Source organism: Doryrhamphus excisus, chromosome 4, assembly GCF_030265055.1.
Source record: "Doryrhamphus excisus isolate RoL2022-K1 chromosome 4, RoL_Dexc_1.0, whole genome shotgun sequence".
Lineage (NCBI taxonomy): Eukaryota > Metazoa > Chordata > Actinopteri > Syngnathiformes > Syngnathidae > Doryrhamphus > Doryrhamphus excisus.
The window spans coordinates 6,554,109-6,578,042 of NC_080469.1; the positions used below are offsets into that span (position 1 = coordinate 6,554,109).

Sequence of the window (23,934 nt, forward strand, 5' to 3'; positions counted from 1 at the left end):
TACATGTAAAAAAGAAGAAAGACTGCATTTAAACTGAAACAGGCTACTCAGAATGAAAGTACACAGAATATACAGTAGGGATGCACGGAATACACAATTATCTGCATCCCTATCTGGACTCGGAATCTCCTGATGGCAAAGGCAAAAAGGCTTTCTCTCTTTGAACATGGCACAGTTGTTGAACTGCACAAGCAAGGTCTCTTGTAACGCAACATTACTGCCAGGATTGGACAAATGAGTCAAGTGGTGGAACAAAAACAAATTCCCCTGTGCTTAACTGAAAGATTAGACGAACTGCCCGTGAAGACACAGTCCATTAGTGATGCTGCCCACAGATAACCATGAGACAGCATCTGCAAGAGAAGGATGTGAAAATAGCTTCCTTATTATCCTTATTATCTATTATCTAATTTCCTTATTATCTAATTTCCTTATTATCTAAGGAAATTAGATATTACCAAAAATAATAATAAATTGATAATAAAATCGGGGCTGCACGGCGGTCTAGTGGTTAACGCGCAGACCTCACAGCTCGGAGACCCGAGTTCAATCCCACCTCGGCCATCTCCGTGTGGAGTTTGCATGTTCTCCCCGTGCATGCGTGGGTTTTCTCCGGGTACTCCGGTTTCCTCCCACATTCCAAAAACATGCTAGGTTAATTGGTCAATTGGTCAAGGGTCAATGAGCTTACCAAACAAATTTTGTGTTCCCATAATTTGTGTTAACGGGATTCAAATCAATAAAACAGCAAGGGCGCGCAAATTAATGCACTTATCTACTTTTGTTGAAATAATTATTGAACACTTAATTTCTCTTCTCATCCATCACTGTGTTGATCTGCTGTGTGATATATTTAACTGAAATTGCTGATCCAAACAAGCAGTTATTTATAAAGGAAAATCTTGAAAATTACCAGGGGTGCCCAAACTTTTTCATGCCACTGTACACCCCCCTGGGCACAGTGAAAATACTGTATAAATTGTTTGTTTTTGCAAATGACAAAAGCCATTTGCCCTTTGGGGTTAGTTTACAGTTATTTCAAAGAAAGGAATATGTAAATCAGAGGCAGCATGTTCACATAAACATCTGTCATAGTGAAATGAAAGTCCTGCTGGCATTTCTTAGATCTATTCCTGCATCAATAATCTAAACAGAAACAATTATAGAAAACAAGGCAGCTGACAAGCGGTAATTCAGCTTCCTGCTTACATCGCTCCAAATCAAACTATTAATATACTAAGACACCCATCCTGAAATAGTTGCCCCTTAACCCCTAAATCACACTCCTAGCAAAGTGTGAGTGGTCTGGTGAATGAGACAGTCTCTGTCATTCCAATTCACAAAGAGCCGTAAATGTTCAGGAGGATCCACTGGCACATTAATCAGACGCATTAGGCAGCTAACGGGAGAATACTTACAGAGCACATTAAGGCTGTCTCTGGATTCAGCCCAGAAAATTAACAACTCACCAGACAGAGGCAATCCATGGCAGATATGAGCGATGGGAGCAGGCAGCATGAAGGTGGGCTGAGGCTGTGTCTGGCATGACAGAAGCAATTAAACCGCTCAGACTGCTCACTTCAATTCATTAGGTGCATGTGTAGTGCACGGTAGAAGGGCCAGTTCATACAGTAAGTATAATGGCATGTCCTTACACAGATTGAGGATATGTAGGAGTCATAATATGTCAATATGGACATTGTGTAAATAAGTGAAAAGTCAATATAAGGACTCAGTGGTCTCACACTGTGGTCCTTTTTCTCTTTGGTATAAACGTCTAAGTGTGATATTTTGCACTTGGACAAAAATGAAATTGTTCAATTTAAATGAAATAATAAAAGAAATTAAAGTTTTTTTATGAGAGTGACTCGACCAAGAAAGCAGCTATGGACAACAATAGGTTTTACACATAAAAAATGTATGCAACTGCAATTAAACACAGTCTGAATCAACTCATTTAAATAATAGACATCTTTTCAAAAAGAAACGTCTATTGACGTCTTTTGCTTTTTTGCCGGAGCTACAGATCAAAGTCTTATGAATTTTGTATGAATTTCAGACTTGCAGGCAATGTATTTCTGTCCCAGCAGGGGGCAACAAATCTATTTTCCTCCGATCAATGTACATAATATAATAATAATAATATACAATAATATAATTGTACACAAATATAGTTTGCGGATTTCACTTATTTTGGGAACCTATCCCCCAAGATAAACGAGGGAACACTGTATGAGAACTGTTGGAGTATGTCTGCTAACATGTATGTCTAAGGAAATAAAAAATATTCACATTTGAGAGGCTGAATTTCGAGGATATTTACATTTTTAAAGAAAAAACTATGAATTGGATATCAAAATAGTTGTCAATGAGATAATCGATTAGTCATTAACAAAAAGTAATCCCCTAGTCATTCGTTCGGCAAGTCTTCAGTGTATTTTTCCATTGGAAACCACAATAAGTTTGTGGCTCTGAGATGGGGGACCACTTTCTTTTAGCCGTTATGTAAGAGTAAAAAGTTAAGATGAAAGCAACCCTACAACAGATTTGTAGATGAAAGTCAACCAATGTCACAAGTCAAAGATTAAGGAGATTTGACAATAGAATAAAGTATACGGTGGTTTGACCAGAGATCTTCTCTTTGTAACCATCACCAGGGAGTCCAGCTTCATGCCAGTCACAAAACGTGACCCTATTATTAATTTGTCTAGCCTGAAGGAGTCCGGAGTCCTTGTTGGCGGTACTGGCTCCTCTGTGTTGCACCGTCACCATACCACAGTGTAAAAAAAAGCACACCAAAAACAACAAGTAGTAAAAAGAGAAATTACCACAGATGCACAATATTTTTATCTCAAGCCGATATATTTCCAAATATCATGACATCACTTCTATTAACAAAATATTTTTAAAAAATGGTGTCTCTACTAGCCAGCAAAAGCTGGTATCTTCAACGATGGCAAAGAGTTGGATGTCCAGCAGCATCATTTCAATGATGAAACGACAGATGGCTTTAGCCCCAAGATCATCTCGGGCAAATTTGTTGCAGTTTTTTTTAACAGCGTAAAGATAGGAACAAGCCCCAGGCCCCTGACATCATAGCGATGCTGGCATTTCAGGTGGCTGATAAGGTTTATGTACTGAAACTTGATGTATACACAGCATTTGGTGAATTTGGAGAAGTCCCACACAATTGTTTACAAGTGAGCTCATGGGAAGTTAAACAGGCCATTGCTTATTAATTCGCTAACCCACTTACAGCACAGTACAGATAATATTGTGTTATTGGAAAGTTGTTATTTTTAACTGTTATCTGAGCTATTTTTTTTTAATCTGATTTATTGGTATGATGTCATAATCCCTCATATTAGACTGATAATCATTGTGCATTTCTAATTACCAAAAGTATAAGCACAATATCTTTGCACCTCATTCATCAAGACTGTATAAATTATTTGTCCTTTTTGTTCTTCACTGTGGCTAAACCCTTCTTTGTGTTGCCAGCCGTTATCTTCGATACCAGTCAGGTAGATAGCACTAGTGTTGCCAGAGATTTAATGAATCAATGAAAAGCATGTGTCTTCTCAAACAAAAGCGTGTCTACTTAAACAAAAGTGAATGTTTGATCAAACAAGTACCTAATAGAGGAAACAGTATAGAAATGAACTGAAGATCCTGATCTTCTTCTTCTAGCTGAAAAAACTTATATTGCTTTTGAAAAGGCTACAAGAAGCGGTGAAGCTGTGTCAATAGATTAGTGATCTATTGCTTGCACGATATACCAATGAAAATCTAAGATTTCATCAGAAGTACTTTAATTCATTCATTTTCTACCGCTTATCGTCACTCAACCACCGTGCAGCCATAAGAAGTACTTGTCCTTTCTATATAAAGCTGTTTAAAGAGGGACAGGCTGTACGCAGTAGTTTATACTTTCGGTCCTTGAGCTGTCAAGGCTGTAAATTTCTTAGGGGGAACATTCGTGCAAAATAATGAGGGCAGAGCATTATTCTTGCCTTCACATCAGACAAGATTTGTGGAAGCAAGACACAACTCTACAGCAGTTAAAAGGGGAAAAAAATGTGAACTTGGTTGACCTTTGCCTTTTCAAATTAACTATAATCATACGGCCACAAGTGAGTGCATCATTTTATGTGCACAGTGATTCATTATTCAGGTTTAATGTCACTCTGTGTTTGCATTCTCTGAGAGCAATGAGCATGCGGGATGAATGCTCTGACCCAAGATCCCACAGGCAGAGCTGCGACTTTTCCTTTTCAAACATCTTTGCCCACAGTTTAATTTCCCTGCTGAACTTCCCTTAACAATTCTAAACTCCCATATCGGATATGATGAGGTGATCCAAGTGACAAAATATAACTTTTTGACTTTTTGTTTCATCTTAGCTTTTTAAAAGGCATTAGTCCAGTTTGATCTGATGTCCAGAGTTTCAAACAGGCAAATTAAAGTGGAAGAAGCGTTTCGCACAGCAGTGGGCCACATCAAGATGCGGTGCAACTTCTCAAGCACTTATCTCATTGGAAGCAGACTGCAGGCAGGGATTCATACTGATGATTCAGGAGTTATTGGGATTTTCAGAAGGAAAGTTACTGAATCCAAGCCTCAACTTTCACCTGCTGTCAGGGATGTTGTACTGTTGAGTTTTGTGACCCACGGGTTTGAGAGGGCCTCTGAAAACAACTAGATTCAGATCATAACAGTTTTTCATGTTGATGTTGATGTTCTGGTGTTTGTTTACAATTTCTCAAATAAATGAATGAATGAATGAATTTAAACAGATGTGATACAAGCATACTGTATCATCACGTCTGCAACATATTTCTTGATCTTGGACAAAGCTGAATTGCTTGCTTTAATGCATCATCTGATGATATATTAGTTATTAAACACTAGCTGTCAAGTTATTTAAAAAAATTAGAGACAGATTATAATCTGTAATTAATTGATTTTAATCTTATTTTTAATCTTTATTCATGTTGATTAATTGTTTTAAGTCTCACATAAAAATGCTGAGATATTTTCATCAAAATTCTTTACATTATTGTGGCAAAAATTGGATGTACTGTAAAACAAAAAAAGCTTTATAAAGTAATTGTTTTTAACAGACTTAAACAGTCATTTACGTTCTGCTGTTTTTGAGACTAGTCCCAAGTGCTGCCTGAAACCTTTAGTTTCAACCACCAGGGAGGAATATTGCTGTGTTCTTATGCGACTCTCCACATAATTACACAATAAAAATAAATGAAAACATCAGGTGGCTGCACGGTGGACCAGTGGTTAGCATATAGTCCACATAGTCAGGTGATTGGGAAGATGTGAGTTTGATTCTCCGCTTGGCCATCTGAGTGGAGTTTGCATATTCTGGGTTTTCTCCAGGTACTCTGGTTTCATCCCACTTTCCAAAATTGTCCAATGGTTGTTGGTCTATATGTGCCCTGATTGGCTGTTCAGGGTGTAGCCCGCCTCTTGCCCAAAGACAGCTGGGAGAGACTCAAGAATAGCCACAACCCTAATGAGGATACACGGCATATAAAAAGGATGGATGGATAAATCATCAGGTCTACACTATAGTAAAAACAGTAAAACCACTGTTCAGAGCAATGCAGTTATTGAACACTGGACTTGTTGCATTTCATCTGCTTCAGATAACATTCATTTATTTTAATTCAATTATTTTCTACCGCTTATGCTCATGAGGGTCGCGGGGGTCTTCGAGCGACAGGCAGGGACAGCCAATCACAGGGCACATGTAGACAAACAACTATGTTTATTGGAGTGCAGTTCATCACAATTTACTTGGCAAAAACATTTATCAGCCTGTCGGTTGCAGACTTTCTCATTTGTGGTTCAGTTTTGCAAAGAGCGTTGCTATGGCTCGCTAAACTACTAATGTTTTTGAGGCTAAAGTTAGCTGTGGTAAGTAAACTGCTTAAAACCTTTATCAATGGTGCCGTCGGGGCATTTTTGAATGCAAATTTCTCATTCATTGGGCCGACAAGTCTCACATAATCCTCCATTTTCATGTCTCCTCGCCACTGCTCACGATGGGAACCGATCATTATGTTAAACAAGCCCAAACACAATGACAGCCAATCAATGTCCACTTCAGGGTGTGACTGACTGTTGTTTTCCACCCCCAACAACTCAAGCACAAGAATGCCAACACATAAAAAACGATTTTTATAAAAAGACAATTTGCATACAGAATGAGAGATTACGAATCTGATCGGGGTGTCCAAACTATAGCCTGCATGCCCAAAGCTGCCCATATCAAGGTCGTAAAAGCAGAGGGTACGGTGTTGTGTGCAACTAAACTGTTACTTTGGTCATGCGTGGTCCGGATGTAGCAGAGGCTGTGAAAATCTGGGTTAGTTCCTCTCGCTCCCAACTTAGAGGTCTCCCTTCCCTTTATGGGAGAAACTGTAACCCTTTAAACGGAGTAGTCAGGTTGGGAGATGCGTCTTGCACCCCTTGGGTAACAAGGGTTTAAACAGTACATATAAATGTATCCATCATGTATACATCATGGAAAGGTGTGCTTTGGTGTTGGGGAAAGGTACTCACAGGAGTAGACAAAAGTCATTCTTGTCATCCAAAAATGATTTTTAAAATCTGTCACTGAGTCAATGGCCCAATGTGCCGACATCCACACACGTTCCTTGGAACTGATGCTGCAGCAACAAACTGCCATAGCACAAATTCTTGCCTTCTTCTTTCTTAATCTCAGTCACTTTGATTAAAAAAAAAAAACACTTAGTTAAGCAAATGTTTACTCTGGTTGCAAAAAATTCTTCATATTCTTGACAGTGTGTCACTTAATGATAATAATACAGGTGAGGTTGCCACACAGTTCATACACGGTAAATCAGGGGTCTCCAGCCAGTAGCTCCTGAGCTGCCAGTTGCTCCTAAACACTTTTCAATTAGCTCAATTAGATGTATTTATTATCAACTCCTATGCCCACTATATTAGAATGTGAGGTTTGTTCGTAGTTAAGAAGCACTTTGGCCGTGTGACCAATCACAGCGGAGTGGGAGTGCCTGCAGCTGGGCCGTCGGTGGAATTAATTATCACAGACCATTTTAGCGGGAAGCATGAATCCAAGGGAATACAGCTGAAATACATAGGTGCAGATTCTGGAAGATCTACGTTTTCTGTATGGGTTATTGTGTGGCGCTGCTCTATAGGAGTCCACAACACAAATGGTCAAAAAATGAGCACAATAGGTCTTTAATGTAAGTCATGGCATAATATCCCAATGCAAATGTATAAATCTCAACATTATTCCCAGCACCATCAAAGTGGAAGCATCAAAAAATGTTGAATTCTTACGTGAAGTTATATTTCATAATGGAAAAGGTTATAAAAACTAACCTTGACCACATCTTCCTCTGTGGAGCGACACGTCACTGCGTCAGAGACATCAGTTACTGAAGCGTCTATTCCAATGGTTACCACTTTCACAGGGACCGCCACTGTCTTCCCAGTCAGAACTGCTGTGTTTAAAATCTCAGAATCCTATGGAGACAAAGGAAACAAAATCATGAGAGCAATAATGATAAATTGATCTGGAATTAAACTGTAACTCATTTGACTCAAGATTTATGGTTAAACTGGCAGTCTGTTGAGTTTCTTCTGAGAAATGTGCTGCCGAGCAGTCGAACACAAACTCAACCATCATTAAAGCGAGTGATTATGAACAGTTACTACTTCCCACAATTGCCACCATGCTCCTCAGAGAGTAAATTGATGGGCACCATTAGCATGACATTGTGCTTCCTAAGTCAATATAATTATAAATGGGATGATAACATTTAGCATAACTTTGGCTCAATTAGCAGCGTTGGCATGTAGCTGCATAACTAATGTGTTAAAGAGATTGTTGATTGACCACCTCCTGTTCTAAATATTGTTCCAATGATATTCCAGTATGAACATGCACACTTGCATAGTATAGTTACAGTGATGCTAATTTTGTTGTATAATCAAACTATTTTCCTAATTGTTAAAAACCACATGGTTGTTGGTATGATTGCCAGGTGAAAAAGACGGTTCTTGCATTGTGCTACGTGCGTGCGACTTCTGCAGAGTACAGTGGCCTCCTTTCTCATTGGCCCTGTTAGTAATAAAGCATTTCGCTTCCAGGCAGACTAATACCCTAAAGCATCCATCTTCTGTAAGCCACAGGGGCCTGGCAGTGTCTTTATCCTGTCCCAATGGCAATGTTACAAGTACTGAGGTGGACATATAATGTGGCCGAGGGCAGATTCATTCTAGGACAATCCAATCTTACTGTGCCTGGACGCACTTAGCACTTAAAACATGTTATGTTTTGAACTGAATCGTATCCAGGTGCGGCACGCTTCACCTCTTTTGTCCCAATAGGAAGAGGTGGTGTAGGGCCAATCCAAAATGTACAGTTTCAGGGTACTGGGGGTAGTATGGTTTGTTGTTCATAGCATACGCCAAACAATAACATCACTAATGTCATGGGCCATTTGATCCATAATACAGGTGCATTTTATTTATGACAGGCATTCTGTCTATATAATTTAATGTCTATATGTGCCCTGCGATTGGCTGGCGACCAGTCAGACAGCTAGGATAGGCTCCAGCATACCCATGTGACCCTAATGAGTATAAGCGGCATAGAAAATGAGTGGATGTCTGTAGTAAGTGGTAGATTGACTCCCACTTGTAGAACTTTTGAACCTTCAAGAAACTCAAAACCCTATGACACTGTTAACACATTTACCAACTAATGACGCAGCATCAGGAGCAACTAGGGGTTCAGTATCTTGCCCAATGATGCATCCACATGGTCATTGGAAGATAGAGGATCAAACCAGCGACCATCAGGTTGGGAGAATACCACAATAGTGCCTTAGCCATGCCGCCCCCATGACTGACGATCATTTCGAGCTACTATCCGCACTCTGCATACATTTCTGAAAGACCATGATAGAGTGAGTGAGCAATTTTCAAACTGCAAAATGGTCAGATATGACTACCGTACTTGAGGCAAAAGATGGTCACCCCAGCCCCCAGTATTGTTGACAGATCTGTCAACAATATTTGAAAGATATAGGTCTTTGATGCAAAGACGTTGCATTGCGCCAGAGTCATAGAACTAGTTCATTTTATGAAACAAAATCTGAAACAAGGCAGATAAATTTTAATTTCACTGCAAAACCAGAGACACAGAAAGAAGTATGACAGGAAGATGATGCAAACAAGTAAAGCATACTGATCCTATCACTTTTAATTGGGGTCTCTGAAAAGCACAAATGACACAGTCAGTTCTTTAAAGGCTATCAGCACAGCCTAATCACTCTGAACACAAACCTTAACCTTTAATCACACATGGATACACGAGGGTTGTCACAGAGGATAATGAGGGCCAATTAAGATATGTTTGAGGTAACATTTGCTCTCTGCAGTTACCCACTCAACATCGATTCAGTCCCAGAGAAATTACTTCTCAATTATGTGGATTGCTCTGCAATTTTCAGCAGCGCAATAATGGCAGACATTGAAGAACACTGCCAAGTGTCTTATATTAGTTAAATATACAGAGAGGAAAAAGTCTGTATAGGTTGAATGCTTTAAAATGCCTTGGCTGTGTGATTTCCAAGGCTGAGGACTTGCCATTATTGAAGACAACTCTGTTTTTATTGAGACAGAATGTAGCCTTTGCACAAGGTAAAAAATCACACTCCTGGGTGACATTTGCAATCAAGTCACAAAGAGAAACATGCAAATGAGGTTTTGTTATAGGTCCCATAAGGTCCCACAGTAGCGTATTCAACATGTGTTGAAAATGTAGCCTTAATGATGGAATTTATAATAAGAATAAAAACAATGCATTGTATTTGTAAGGACCTTTCAAGAAACCCAATGACACTGTACATAGACTCAGTTAAAAGCAATGCACACACACATACAAACAAAGGGCATGATCAAGTCATAGAGAATAATAGGTGGGTTTTGAGTGGATTTGAAGAGAGAGAGAGAGAGTCTATGTTGCGGATGTCTGGTGGGAGAGTGTTGCAAAATTTGGCAGCAGAGCGGCAGGTGGGACGCAGGTGGAGGCTCTGAGGGAGTGGCAGTAGGTGGCAACATTGAGGAGATCAGAGAGGTGGGTTGGGGGGGTGGCGGGTGAGCTATTGGATGACCTTGAATGCATACAGCAGAATCTTGAATTCAATACTGAATATGACTGGGAGCCAGTGGAGGTGCTGCAGGATGGGAGTGATGTGATGAAAAGAAGGGGTTCTGGTGATGATGCGGGCAGCTGAGTTCTGGACCACTTGAAATTTATGGACAAATTTGTAAGGGAGTCTATAGTCTATATATAGTCTATATGGGAGGTAACCAGGCTATGGACAAGAATAGAGGTGGTATGGGGACTAAGGGAGGGGCGTAGGCGATTGATATTGTGTAGATGTAGGTATGCAGACCGGGTGATGTCATTGATGTGGGAATGGAATGACAGCATGCTATTGATTTGGAATCAAACCAGAAGAACTTCTGTTTTTTCACAGTTGATTTTTAGGTGAGGTGAGCCATGAGGGAGGGAGCGTATAACTTGGCTTGGTAGAAAGGTAGAGCTGGGTGTGATCCACAAAGCAATGGAAATGGATGTTATATAGGTAAGTGATAAAGAGGAGGGGTCCTAGAATAGAGCCGTGGGGTACGCCGGGGGTAACAGAGGAGGACTGGGATCTGTGGGCCTTGAGCTGGAACAACTGCATGCAAACCACACTTCTACGGTTACGTGAGCATGCATTTTTTTAAAAAACGAGGTTGTGTGGATGTTTTGAGCCATCCCAAACTTCTTTCAGGCCTGACTTCCAAATGCACAAACCTCATAACCTGAATCTTTGGCATCGTTTAACACGAGAATACAACATTCTAACTAAATTGACCTGTATAGGGCAGAAAAGTGGAAAAAGCACAATAGGTCCCCTGTAAGCATCAGCAACAAAATGTGTTTTGCATGAATGGTACAACAGGTCCAAATGCACCAAAAAGGAATCCCATTAGCTTTTTATTATACACTTATCAACTGGGTGAAGCGCTAAATAGTAATAATAAGACATGCTATATGCCTGTATTTGCACACTTCCATAATTCAATTCTCCTTAAAACGGCAAACTCCGGTAAATTAATTCTGCCTGCTGGGATTTCCAGAGCGTCGTCTATTATAAATGGTTTGGTAAATGGTTGTGAGAAGTGGCAAAAGCTGAGGCTAATGTTAGATTACTGAAGCTGTAGATGACCCAGCAGGCTGAGAGCAGGACAGTAATAAGCCTCAGTGGGATTCCACAGCCATGCATCAATGGGCCACACACGAAGACATAGGCAGCACAATTAACTGCAAAATGGGGACTAGTGATGCACATCGGCAGCTTTTCTCAGTCAGCGCTCTCTGAATGAAAATGCAATGAAACACAGCCCTGTGAAAGTGGGTAAAATGCAACTGCCTGATTTTATTATGATTAGAGAGTAAAAAGTGATACAGTTCAGTTGATGTCACCAAGGTTTAGGATGATAGACCCTCATCTGGCTCCAGTGAATCACCTCACTGTTGTAATCTGTACAGTTTATTTTTAATGATGAGTTTGGTGTTTCCCGATTCCAGTTCCATTGTTGCAGAGAAAAAAATTATTATGTATTTATTTTATTTTGAACAGAATAAATATACCAAAAAAGTGATATTGTCACAATCGATCATTATAACAATGCTAATGTTGTAGACAAGTATTTGTTACGGATAATGCCTTTTTGCCAAGTACGAGCATGAAATTAGCAGTGAGATAACGTTATTCAGTCTTCGCGCTCTGTGATTGGTCAGTCACACACAGTGGGGTTAAGTGTGGTGGGGTTCATGTTCACAATTATATTTTATTAGTTTTTGGTTCAGCCATAGATGAGGTTATGACTGTTATCTTTTCCTCACGTTCATCGGTGGATTACTGGATTCTGTTTTTAGTTTTGTGCCTGTCTATTGTGTGATGATAAAAAAAACAATAACTGCCTACTGTAACTGAAGAAAACTCTACAGCTTGTTGGAAACAGTGTCTACTTCATATAGATTTTCCCGTATCGTCAAGCAGGAAAATACTGTTTTCACGTGACTTCCTTGTTTGTGCTATTTTTCCTGGGCAATGTGCCTCACAGTCTTACTCAGATGTTCTTTGTGTTCAATAATCCGGGGAGAACTGCCTGTCTGCTTTATCAAGAATCTCTTTGTTAGCATTCAGCACACTGCCGTGGCTGGTAATGTGTTCTGGGCCGTAATTTCTGCTGTGTCTTTGCTCGATCTGAAAATAAGTGAGATTTATGGTGTCAGCCTGAGTGACACAGGCAGCATGAGAAGTAGCAACGCTACCCATTTTGGTGTCCTGATTAGCGTCAGCTTCTTGTCTGCAGTAAGGCATCCTCGTACCTGACCATTCAGGTTGCTGTTGCTACAAATACACCAACCAAACACGGTGCTGCTGAGGTCTGATTGTTATGTGGTTGTCATTTGTAATGGTAATGGTAGTTTATTTCAAGCATGTTTAACAAAATTACAGCGATGTACTTTATATCACATTTGCAGTTGCACAATACATACACCATGTCAGAAAAGGAGTAGGAAGAAGCAGAGTTTGTTAAATGATGACCAATGACCAATTAATGTACCAGGCTCCCATTTTCCTATTGAGCAAGGTATAGATAGCTTATTCACTAAATGTTAGAATCTCTAGAGGGCTACAATAATGTTAAAAACCATATTTAGAAGGTCAAAAACTGTTTTTCTACACGGAAACTACAAAAATACTCAATATATAAATAAGGAATTGGACTTTGTCGAAATTTGCTTATCACGGTCCAGTCTTGAACCAATTAACCATGATTATTTATTTATTTTTAGTTAAGTGATTAAGTTTATTATGCCATTTTGGCAGAGCTGCTGCAAATGTGAATTTCTTTTGGAGATAAAAAAGGAATCTATCGGTCTCTCTTCAAATGACCTATTTTGCAAGTGAATTCCTCATTGTGGTGAATACAGTATAAATCATGCGTTAATCTATATCTGTAAAAAAAAGGGCCAACATTATTTGCACCACAAATCTTGCATGTACTTCAAAACCATGAACATGTTACGTATGTCCTTTTGAGAACAAATACAGGACAATAGAATAATCGATGGTGAATGGTAGACGAATGTGCACTAAATGACGTCTTCTCAGTTTGGATCAACATTTTTATCCCATGATATATTACGGAGACTGGCAGCAAGAGGAAAGTGAAAAAAGGAGTAGAAGGATAGTCGCTTATGAGCTGTAGACATTAAACACCAACACCAGACAGTGTCCCGAAGCGACTAAGAAGACATGTCCTTTCATCAGCTCCTCTCCATACAATGTGCAATGCTCAATGTGGAAGCCCTTCTTCCCTATTCCAATGGGTGTTTAATTGGCCAGAAGTGAGAAACATGGAAGTGAGTGGGAATAAAGGCCTTGGAAGCCCCCATGCAGAGCGATATATCACCGCATGACAGCGCATTGAAGTAGTGGGATGGTTGTGAAGCCAACACTGCCTTTTAATGAGTCTCCCCTCTTTTCGCTACTGTATGTATGCTTCTTCCCATTGGTACTGCTCCAAGGATGAACCGGTTCTTTGGGTCTTCCAATCATCCTTCCACCTTCACTGCTGATGGGATCATGGTGTTTGCATGGCTCATATGGACTGGCCTCTACTCAGTGGTCTGGTCTGGCTGCCTTATAAAACGTCTTTAACTGCTATTGAATAGCACGCATACAGTGGCTGGTCTGAGATACCCAAGCCGCTCATTACCTGTGAGCTTCGTAGAGAGAAGATTAACTTAGCAGCTGTCTAGATAGTGGACCTGTCTAGAAAGTAACAGTTGAAAAAGGACAGGTAATGAGAGATCATGCTGATCATCACAGGACAGAAAGAAGTGGCAGCTCTAAATTAGCAGGTCAGTCAGGGTTCATGAGAGTGGGTGTTTCATGCAAAAAAGAGACATCACAGAAAGGTCACATAATTTCCTGTCATAGTACATAACAAAAGTTATCCACATTATTGAGGGAGTATAACTGAGCTGAATGGTTGAGTAAAGCTGCAATAGGTTAAGACCTAAAGAGCTGTTGCGGATCTAACTATTATAATGTTTAAAGCGTTCTCTTTAATATCAGGTTAGGGGCAAGGTTTTATGGGATATGTGTACATTTACATAACATGCAGGTGTCTTGAATGAGGATGTATGCATACGAACGCAGGTATTTGCAAAAATGCACATTTCCCCCACTCCGGTGTTAAAAAACAATCCATCTATACTCGCGGAATAAAAAACATGTCTGATCCCATTTAATAACTCTCATGTACCAATCAGAAGCCTGAAAAGCAGTTGCTGGACCCCATCGGTTCATCAATATAGTAACATATTAGATGGACATTGACATATGTGTTAACTTTAAAATTATTGCTCATTTACATGGAGCACAGGAAACAGAAAATGCTTCACAAAATGATACCGACATCCGTAACTTCCGGTTCAGTAGTTAAATAAAGTTAAAAACTTGAGATAATATTGCACGAAAGCTAAAAAGCACGGTTTTACCCATCAACAAACACTGATGAAAAATCTACACTCTTGCCAGAGTTTTGCAAAAACTAATTTTTAGGCCGAAAACCTACATTTGCATGTGAACGGGAGACCAAAAGGCATGGAAAACATTCATTCATCCATTCATTCATTTTCTATACCTATATATCCTATACTGTTCTATATCCTATACCTATATCCTCACGACTGTGCCAGAATTTTTACAAAATACACATTTTCATAGTTTTATCGAAAACAATTCAAAATGCAAATGAAAGGTGAACCATTCCAATGTGTAATACATAAAAAAAATCTCAAGATTAATTAGACAGTGGCAATGCCAGATGATCAAAGCATTACCTCAGCTTCACAAATTGCTCTGATGTCATAACTTATGCTGTTCCGTGCCCTTAAGAGGGATTCTCCTTGATAAACCATATGTGGATTCCGCTGATATGTTGTAAGTATCAAGCATTATAGCCCCCAATTGAATTAATCAGCTATGAAGTGAAAACATTTTTTTTTTCTTAAAGCGGGAATTCTTTCATTTTGATCTCCATTGAATGAAAATCTGCAGACAAATAGTGCAAAGGGCTTTCCTACAAATCACATCCATTTCTGATAAATAGGGCTTGTTGGAGTCATGTGGTGGTGCAGATCATGTTTTATTTTTACATCCTTAAAAATACAATTTATGTGAGAATTGCTCTCTGCATCAGAGGGCGGACTGTTATTGAATATTGACAGTTTATGGTTGGTAGTGATGGGTAAGTCACGCCAAACTGCTCTCCAATGTAAATGAGTTTTGAGTGGACATGATTTATGGGTAAACTTTACAGAGAAGCATCACAGTGACACCCTGCTGACAAGACAAATGCCCCCACAATTATTAATTCTGTCCTATGTTTTAGTCTGTGTGCAGTGCACAGATTATTGATTAGGTGTTGTTTCATGTAAAATGTATTTCCGAATCATTGAAGTATTTTATTTTTTTTGTTGAGCTGTAAACTCGAGGTGAATATATAGTACCATTTTCAAAATGCATTTTTTTATAGAATTGCATGTTGTGGCTGAGGTTAGATAGAGCCCTCTCTGGCACCCAGTGGCCATGAATTACACCCCATGCTGTGAAAATGAGCTTGTGAATAAAACATGCGTGGAAGTGGAAGGAGTATATTCTAAGTTTATCTGACAAATTCCCTGCAATTCTCCTGAATAACATGCCTGTAATACATGACTATCAATGTGTCAGAGGCAGAAGTGGAAGGCCCTTGTGAATTTCAACAACAGACAGGCTTATCTGAGGAGAAATCAAGGTCAGGCACCAGGGACATGGACATCTCTCATCTCACCTCATGAGTAAGAAAGCTGTGGGGGCTCAAGGGAGGTAGCTGCCTGGAGCTTTAAGTGATGCTGGCAATGGTACAGCGATGCCTCAGTGGTGCCCCTGCTGCTTTGCCTCTCAACGGAAAACAACCGCGCTGACACCATTCTGCTCAATTTCAGCCCAGTACACTTAGTCGATTGATGAACAGTTCTACGCGAACAGCCAACCGTGCTTGCAGCTTATGACCTTCTGATCCCTGGTCTGTTTTCCTCACCTTGTTCTGATCATGATCCATACTGCCTGCTTAGCTTTGGCTTAGCCACCCTCTGGGCACGCACCTCTCTCAGAAGACTAAGGTTAGCCACAGTTTAGAGTTTATGATCACTCAAAAATACACATTGCTCTCAAAGCTCAGTGGGCTGCAGTATGAATGAATAGACGTGGGACACAATCACTACGCTGACATGCACAAAAAAAAAAAGAAATAATTGCAAGAATTGGATTAAAACTAGCTTTTTTAAAAGTTATGTAAACATGTTACCGTAGTTATATTGTGTTTGGCTTTTTAGAAATGAGATTAACATCCATATATTATTGGAAAGAAGTTTCCTCTTGCATGAACACACTTTGATCGAGCAATCATCAGAGCGAGCTTTCGATGCATGTGCTGTTCTAATACAAAATTCATAAGCGAAGACGAAGCCAGAGGGAGGAGGGCTGTTCACGTATACACAAAGATACATTAAAGATATCAAATATAAGTGAAGTCGTCCCTCGCAACATTGTAGTTCAAATTTCACGGCTTTTAGATTTTTTGACTGACACCCCCATCAAAGGAGATTTTCCCCACTCTTGGTCCTGTGAGCCCAGTTCTGGTCGAAGCATAGTTCCAGTTAAACCTGTCTTGTGCCACGTCTGCGCCTGGTCTACAAAATTAGAGGCCTTAGACTTGTGTGGTATCTTGATTGACATATTCAGTTCATTTGCAGCTGTTAATTCATACAAATATACATACTTCTGTCATTTATCTTTCTAATTAACTGTGATAAATCTGATTACAATTGCTAATAATTGGACAGCCCGAATGAAAATTGTTGTAATGCACCAGAGGCATTTTTTTCTATGCTTCTCATGAGTGCCACAACCACAAGAACCAAAGCAGATGCCCTTAACACGTTACCAAAACAAGCTTGGGAAACCCAACGGCTTCTGGAGGGACAGCTCTTAGCATGTAAAATAGTTTCCTCTTCCTCTATATTGAGCCTGCATTATTCAAAGAGCCAATTTTTTTGAACACTTTGTGGTCAATGTTTGGTCAATGGGAGCGAAGTGAGTTACCTGCATGCATGTAAATTACAAGCTTGCAAATGTCTGGAGTTGCGAATAGCCTTTTCCCACCATAATCAGTGGGTCTACCTGAGTTTTTTAAACATGGTTAGTCTTGCAAAAAACGTGTAATGACCACATTTCCACCACTTATTAACTCCTATACTGACAAAATCAGAAACTGAGGTTCGGCAGCTGTCTGAAAGTCCTCGATAGCCCACGTGAGTGTGATGAATCACACTGGAGTGGGTGTGCCTTAATAAATTAAAACAGACCATTTTGCTGGGAAGCAAGAAATACAAGAAAACACAGCTGGTATAGGTGCATATTCTGGAAGATCTAAAAAGCTTTCTATGCGGGTTATTGTGTGTAGCTGCTCTATGGGAGTCAACAACTGAATTCAACTGAATTCAAAGGGATGGAAATTAGTGTAATTGGTCGATTTGGAGGCACACAGCATTAGACCAACAATCGCAATAGAAAGAGTTCATGTAAACAGTGTTTGTTCTGAGTGTAAAGAGAGGTGTAAATATTTGTCATCAAATTGCTGTGCAATTTTAGCTTTTGAGGTTTTGGTGTTTTAAGTTGGGTGTAAAAACAGTTTTCTAAATTGTTAAGATGTCAAGAAGCATTAAAATAAAAGCTCAGGAAGAGATTCAAGTAATGTGAACATAGAATGTGCAACTATTTTGAAGTGTGTGCTGTTGTCATTATATTACTTCACCACTTCTGGATTAATTAAACCTACCACTGCATTAGCAGCCCGATGCTCGACTACTTGAAAGCTGATGGATGGGGTTCCAATCTATCAGCCCATGATTTTAGGAAACCGCATGAAAAGCTATTCTTTTTCACCCTTCTAAAACAGCATAGGTTTGCCACTAATGAACCGTTAAGGTTGAGGTTATTACACTGTGCAGCAAAAAAAAAACACAACACATGCCATTTTCTATGCTGCATTTCTTCTGCTTTACCCATTTATGTTTGTATATCTAGCTACGTGTTTGATAGATGACGTTCACAATTCCACTTGCCTGTGCAGACAAGCTGTGCATTGCAGAGCGAATGGAATTGAAGACTAAAATGAGACATTCATCGGTGGGTGTTGATGGATGACTTTATCATATGAATGCAGTAGTGGCTGTGGTCATGATGTATTGTTGAAGAATACATTGGAAGCTGCTCGTGAGTACTAACGGCTGCTCATGCATGCTAGGCTTGAGCAAGAGAGGGCACAGTTTGGTGCCTGGGCTGGAACAGGGAAGACGAATGTGTATGGATATGATGTATGCCCTGTCCCCATGCTCTCTCTCCATCATCACACTTCCACAGCATGGGTAATGATGATGAGGGCAGGCCGGACAGGACTGTATTACTCCACAATGGCAAAAGATAATGGGCCAGCCTCCTACTGCGCAGAGGAATCCGCTCAGACATCCAATTACTGCCTTTAAGATTCATCTTTAGATGACCTAAAAAAAAAAGTTTCAAGTATAATGGAAGGCAGCAACACATCGGGACAAAAGGTGCCCAGAGAGGTAATTCATCTGTTTATTGAGTGGAAGGAATAACAAACTGGCAAAAACAGCCAGGGTTTTATAGTTTTCAGGTGTTTACTTGGATGACATGCTCACAAGACTTTGTACCTTTCAGATTTTCTGCTATTGTTTGCAGACTCCTACTTCATGGTTGTAAATTGGTGACAAAGTGGTGAGCTGTGTTTAGAGTTCTCCCAGTGCAGGTTGGGTTTGTGGCAAAACGCAGAAGGCTCTCTTTAAAGTTCATCTTTCAAAATGGGGTTTGCTGCTGTCCCAGAGGTGTCACTTTGTGGGGGAAATGCAATAAACAATGTTGCTATAACAATCACTTCCAGCAAGGCGGCTGAAATTTACAAGGCATCATGAATTAGACAAGCCAAACCATAAATACTATCAAGCCTCAATGTAAATCAATCGTCATTAGTCTTTGGCAATACGGTCGGTAATGGGTCTTCGTGTATTTGATGAGATTATATCAGGTCAAAACCCATTCTTTTATTACAGCAGCTTCTCAATCATGACAAAAGACTGTGTAGCGTATTAGACTAATTAGTACTAATTGGCTATTACAGCACCTCCTCTAATAAAATCAGAGAACTGTTGTGTCAACAGATGCCTTCAGCGAATTCTGTGAAGTCGTTGCTCTCAACTTGATTAAAAAAGACACAAGAATCTGTTGTTTCTCCCTCACCATTAACTCGGGAAACACCAGCAGTCTTGCTTCTCTGAAAGTCTTCCTTTCATCTGCAACCTTGATTGATTGCTAACCTCTGTGATTTTGTGACTGTGAATGTTCCACTTTTGGCAAAATCCCCCCAAAATGAACTAGTTGTTTTCTGAGAACATTTCCTAAAAGGACATGGTGATGTGACGGAATGTCACTAACACTATTGATCCCACTTGAAATCAACCCCTCGCTATGCTGCTTGCCAAATAACAACAAGCAAAATAATTTTCCAAGATTAAACATGAAGTTAAAACAACTGAATATCAAGTATGATTTCCTCTGTTGCTGAGAGAGGACCGTGGCAGGATGTCAATAGCACTCTATTGCGGTCGGATGCCTAATCAATATTTAAAGCTTACCATTTTAGGTGATCTGGGAAAAAAAGATTTTACAATTACTAGAAATCGTGTTTTTCAGTTAGCAGGAGTATGTACAAATCTACACAACAGATTTCCATGCAAGAAATCTATTTTCAGTATCTGCTGTTTGAGTCTCATCATAATCCAATAGGCAGGATGCATTGTACACTGGTAGCTCAATACTGATTCAGGCCCTATATCTGATTCTATTTATGTTATGTATTTGACATTGATCACAATGTCATTGTGTACATGTACTGAATACCTGGAACAACCTGCATGTGCACATGCTCAAAGTGCATGTCGATAAAACTACATTATGGTACAGAGGAGCCGGAATATCATAATTTCCAACTTGCATTATGAGTTAGTGTGCCTTGCACATAATCAACAACTTTAGCTTGTCCGGCCAGAATTTCAAACCTGAATTGGAATGGTCTTTAGCGGCTGTTTTGCATTGAATGAATGGTCCATGATTGGGGTGGACTGCTTGTGATCTCAGTTCAGACTTAAGTGGGTATGTTTGTTCAAAAACGTTGGGCTTTGTCTCATCATAGTGTTTCATGCGGCACTTTTCATGAGTACCATGGGCTCTGATCATATGAACATAAATAGGTCTCTATTTTTTCTCTTCTTACCCTAAATTCACACCAGACACGTATATTCGTACCTCACGTCCACATATATATAAAAAGCTCAACTTAGTGCAGTGTTGCGTATGCCTCAGCTCTATCCCTCCTTTGCTCGTTTTTGGAATACAGCTTTACTCTTTTTGTCTTCTACAAAAAAACAAGATAGGTGTAGCATTATGTACTTGATTATGTAATTATGTGTAATTAACCCTTTCAAAATTGAAGATACTTAAATCATTTCTTGACTATAGGTCCAGGTCCGTTTTGGATGGCGGCCCGGTGATTCTGGGTCACAGGGTCCACGATGCATTTGCTGTTACTTAGATTTACTGTGGGTGTTTGTACATTTCAGTGACTCGCATTGACAGTGTATATGTGGTTTTCCTCTGACACGTCATTTCATTCGCATTTGAAAAAGCAATATGAGGACAGCCAATTGGATATGCTTTTTTCCTTGTTATATTGCCTAAACCCATGTTCAAATTGGGCCACATGGAAAGAAAGAAAAAGCAAATTAAAATTAAATGAATCGTACAATATTCTCAGAATATGGTTTTAGTCCTTATGTCATCCTTCTGTACATCATACATTATTGAAGTATGCTTATGATCATATATGTGTTATGACAAGATTATGTCACAACAGTAGTTTTATCAGGACATAAGAGTAGATTCCTGTCAAAAAGACCATTTATTTCCATCTATTTCCTCGTTCTCATAAGGTCACAGGCTGCTGATGGGATATCTCACGACAAAGACAAAGAAATTTGCTTTCAATCTTGCCGGGGGTCTGCTATACTACGCCCATTCTAGTTCTTCCTACTTGCGTGTAGTCAGCACATCCCATGAAAAAATAAATCTCAGCATCACTGAACATCTGATTATCATATGCGCTGGCTAGTCACATTTAATACACCACACCCTTGCTATGCATCTTCATTCTATTCCAATCACTTTACTTCTCGGTGAGGAAGTCTGTTTTCTATTTCAATTTCTGGCTTTGTTCTGCCTTCAGCGGAGAGAAGGTAGAGGTAGATATGTGTGTGTGTGTGTGTGCGTGTGTGTCAGTGTTTGAGGCTGGTTGACGACACTACTCTTACATTAACTTACTTCCTCTTTTCTATCAGCGAGGAGTGTAGCAGGGGGAGGGAGTGGAACTTATCCATGGGCTTTTCATGCCACAGTGATCCCAAGTAATCTAATTCAGTCTTCCCGTTTCTCGCTTGTGTGCCTCTCTCATATTGGTGCATGCAGATTGGAGAGGCCTTGTGCAGCTGTGTGTGCGTGTCTGTGTGTGTATGTTGGATTGACGGACAGAGAAGGAATAAAAGGGGACAGATGGAAATATAGAGTTAATGAGATCTGACTGTATCTGCATGTAGAAGTATTTGTGTTGTGTCTTAATATTGCAGGTTAGATAGAAATGCCCTGCACCTCGGTGAGTTCAAGTGCCAACACTTGAAACCTGAAGTGAGCAACAGCGAAAAAAAATGGAAAAATATACAGCGCCAGTGCAGATCGTTTCAAAGGGATAAAAATATTTTTCATATCATATTAAATCATGTTTTTAAATGTAATGTGATTTTCAATGTCATGTAAAAGGCTTTTGAATGTATTAAAAAGTAACATAACTCTCCTCATTTACCAATGAATGAATTCAGACTAATGTTATTTGACAATAACACATTGTGGGGTGGGGGCTTTATTCTTTCGACAAAGCATCCCAGGAGAACTGGTATGAAATGAATCAATCCTAAGTGTATTAGTTTGAAGCACCATCAAGGTTTTTATCATTTTCTTAAATCAACTTTTTTAAAATAAAAACGTAGATACCCAAAACATGAAAAGATACACCTACACCCCATCCTCTTCAAGAGCTTTAACACGCTCAAATCATGTTTGAAGTAAGCATTCTTATGAATTATAAATTATCAGTAGAGAGAACTAGTTCTGTGCACGCAGCAGAACAATGCGTAGGTGGAAGAATATGTAGATGGAGTAATATATGTAGTCACATCGCCACACAGAGCAAAAACATCACAAACATTTTGTTGCTTTTAGTTAACTTTTTAACTTTAACTTACAGTACATTTTGTCTTCCAAGCATGATGAAAAATCTTAAAGGGGACTCATTATGGTCATTTTTCGGCCCTTTGTATTGAACTGTGAACTCCTATAGAGCAGCTACACACAATAACCAGGACACAAAGCTTTATAGTTCCTCCAAAATATGCACCAAAACGGTTTGTTTTCATTTATTGAACCCATGCCCACTCCACTGTGGTTACTTCAAGACATCTCTCAATGGTAAATGGCTTTAGCATTTTAGCTTTAGGTTTTCTACAGCTTCTATAACATCTAATGTGGCCGCTAATTGTGATGAGAAACGGCTATTAGTAACCTCGGCCCCTGTATGCAAGCGCTTTTGCTGCATGACTTATAAATAATAAATAAACAGTTAAGACAATGATGAATTGTTACTAACTGCTTGCTTTTCTGACTCTTCCACATGACAAAGTAATGTTGGAGTGTTTGTCGGCTAGTCCAGCTGCATACTGGCCCATGTTCACAAAACAATGTGAAATGCTGTTGACAGATTAAAATGCATTTCTTTTGTTGGTAGGGAATCAGGAACTCCCGTATGAGCCATTGCTAGCAAGTAAATGGAGGAGGAGAACTTGGGGAAGGGCAGAGTGATTTGCATTTGCTGGCTTACAGCAACGCCTATATAAGGAAGTGCGCCCCTCTGAGACATCATAAAGGGGCAGTTTTCCACGCCTTATGAAACCTCGAGTTTTGAGCCATCTGAAACATCATTTAACACAAGAATACAACATTCTAACTACATTTATAGGTCAGAAAAGTGGAAAAAGCCTATACCCCCTATGCCCTTTTGAGGTGGCAGTGTGTCAAAGAAAAGGAAAGTCAAATTGAATAGTGAAATTTGACACCATAAAATGCCACATTGCCTACATGCTCAGTCCAAAAAGCTCAAACACTGCAACCTTGAAGGATGAAGATGGCATCTGAAACAGACAGTGATAACTAAGCAGCCTATTGGTCTTATTAATGAGACTTACTCCTCCCAATAAGCCTGTCTCGCCCTCGCTTGCAACACAGTATGCAAGACAAAACCAGGGATAACATTAACGAGTCTTGATTTAATTACAATTTTGATGAATTCTTGGATTTAAGTCCTATGTGTTCTGTGTATCATGTGCAGGACTTAGTTGTTAATGCAGATATACGTTCCGAATTACACCAAAACTCGACTTAGATTACAGTTATATGAACAGAAGGACCTCCTGTATATCGGTCCTGTAGATGTTTGTATTAGCAACTGAGGGAACTGGGCCACGTTGGTGGACGTTTGCTTGTGATTTGTTAT

General features: G+C 39.6%; 1 protein-coding gene across 6 annotated transcripts in view; it reads right to left on the reverse strand.

Annotated features, from left to right (window-relative positions):
* The window catches only part of si:dkeyp-14d3.1 (transmembrane protein 132C), a 107,623-nt gene that overhangs the window by 15,823 nt on the left and 67,866 nt on the right, over nt 1-23,934 (reverse strand). For all 6 annotated transcript variants that reach the window (XM_058071451.1, XM_058071450.1, XM_058071452.1 and 3 more), the window contains one exon: nt 7,393-7,536. In XM_058071451.1, the coding sequence (XP_057927434.1) occupies nt 7,393-7,536 (144 nt within the window). The remainder of the gene's footprint in view (nt 1-7,392; nt 7,537-23,934) is intronic.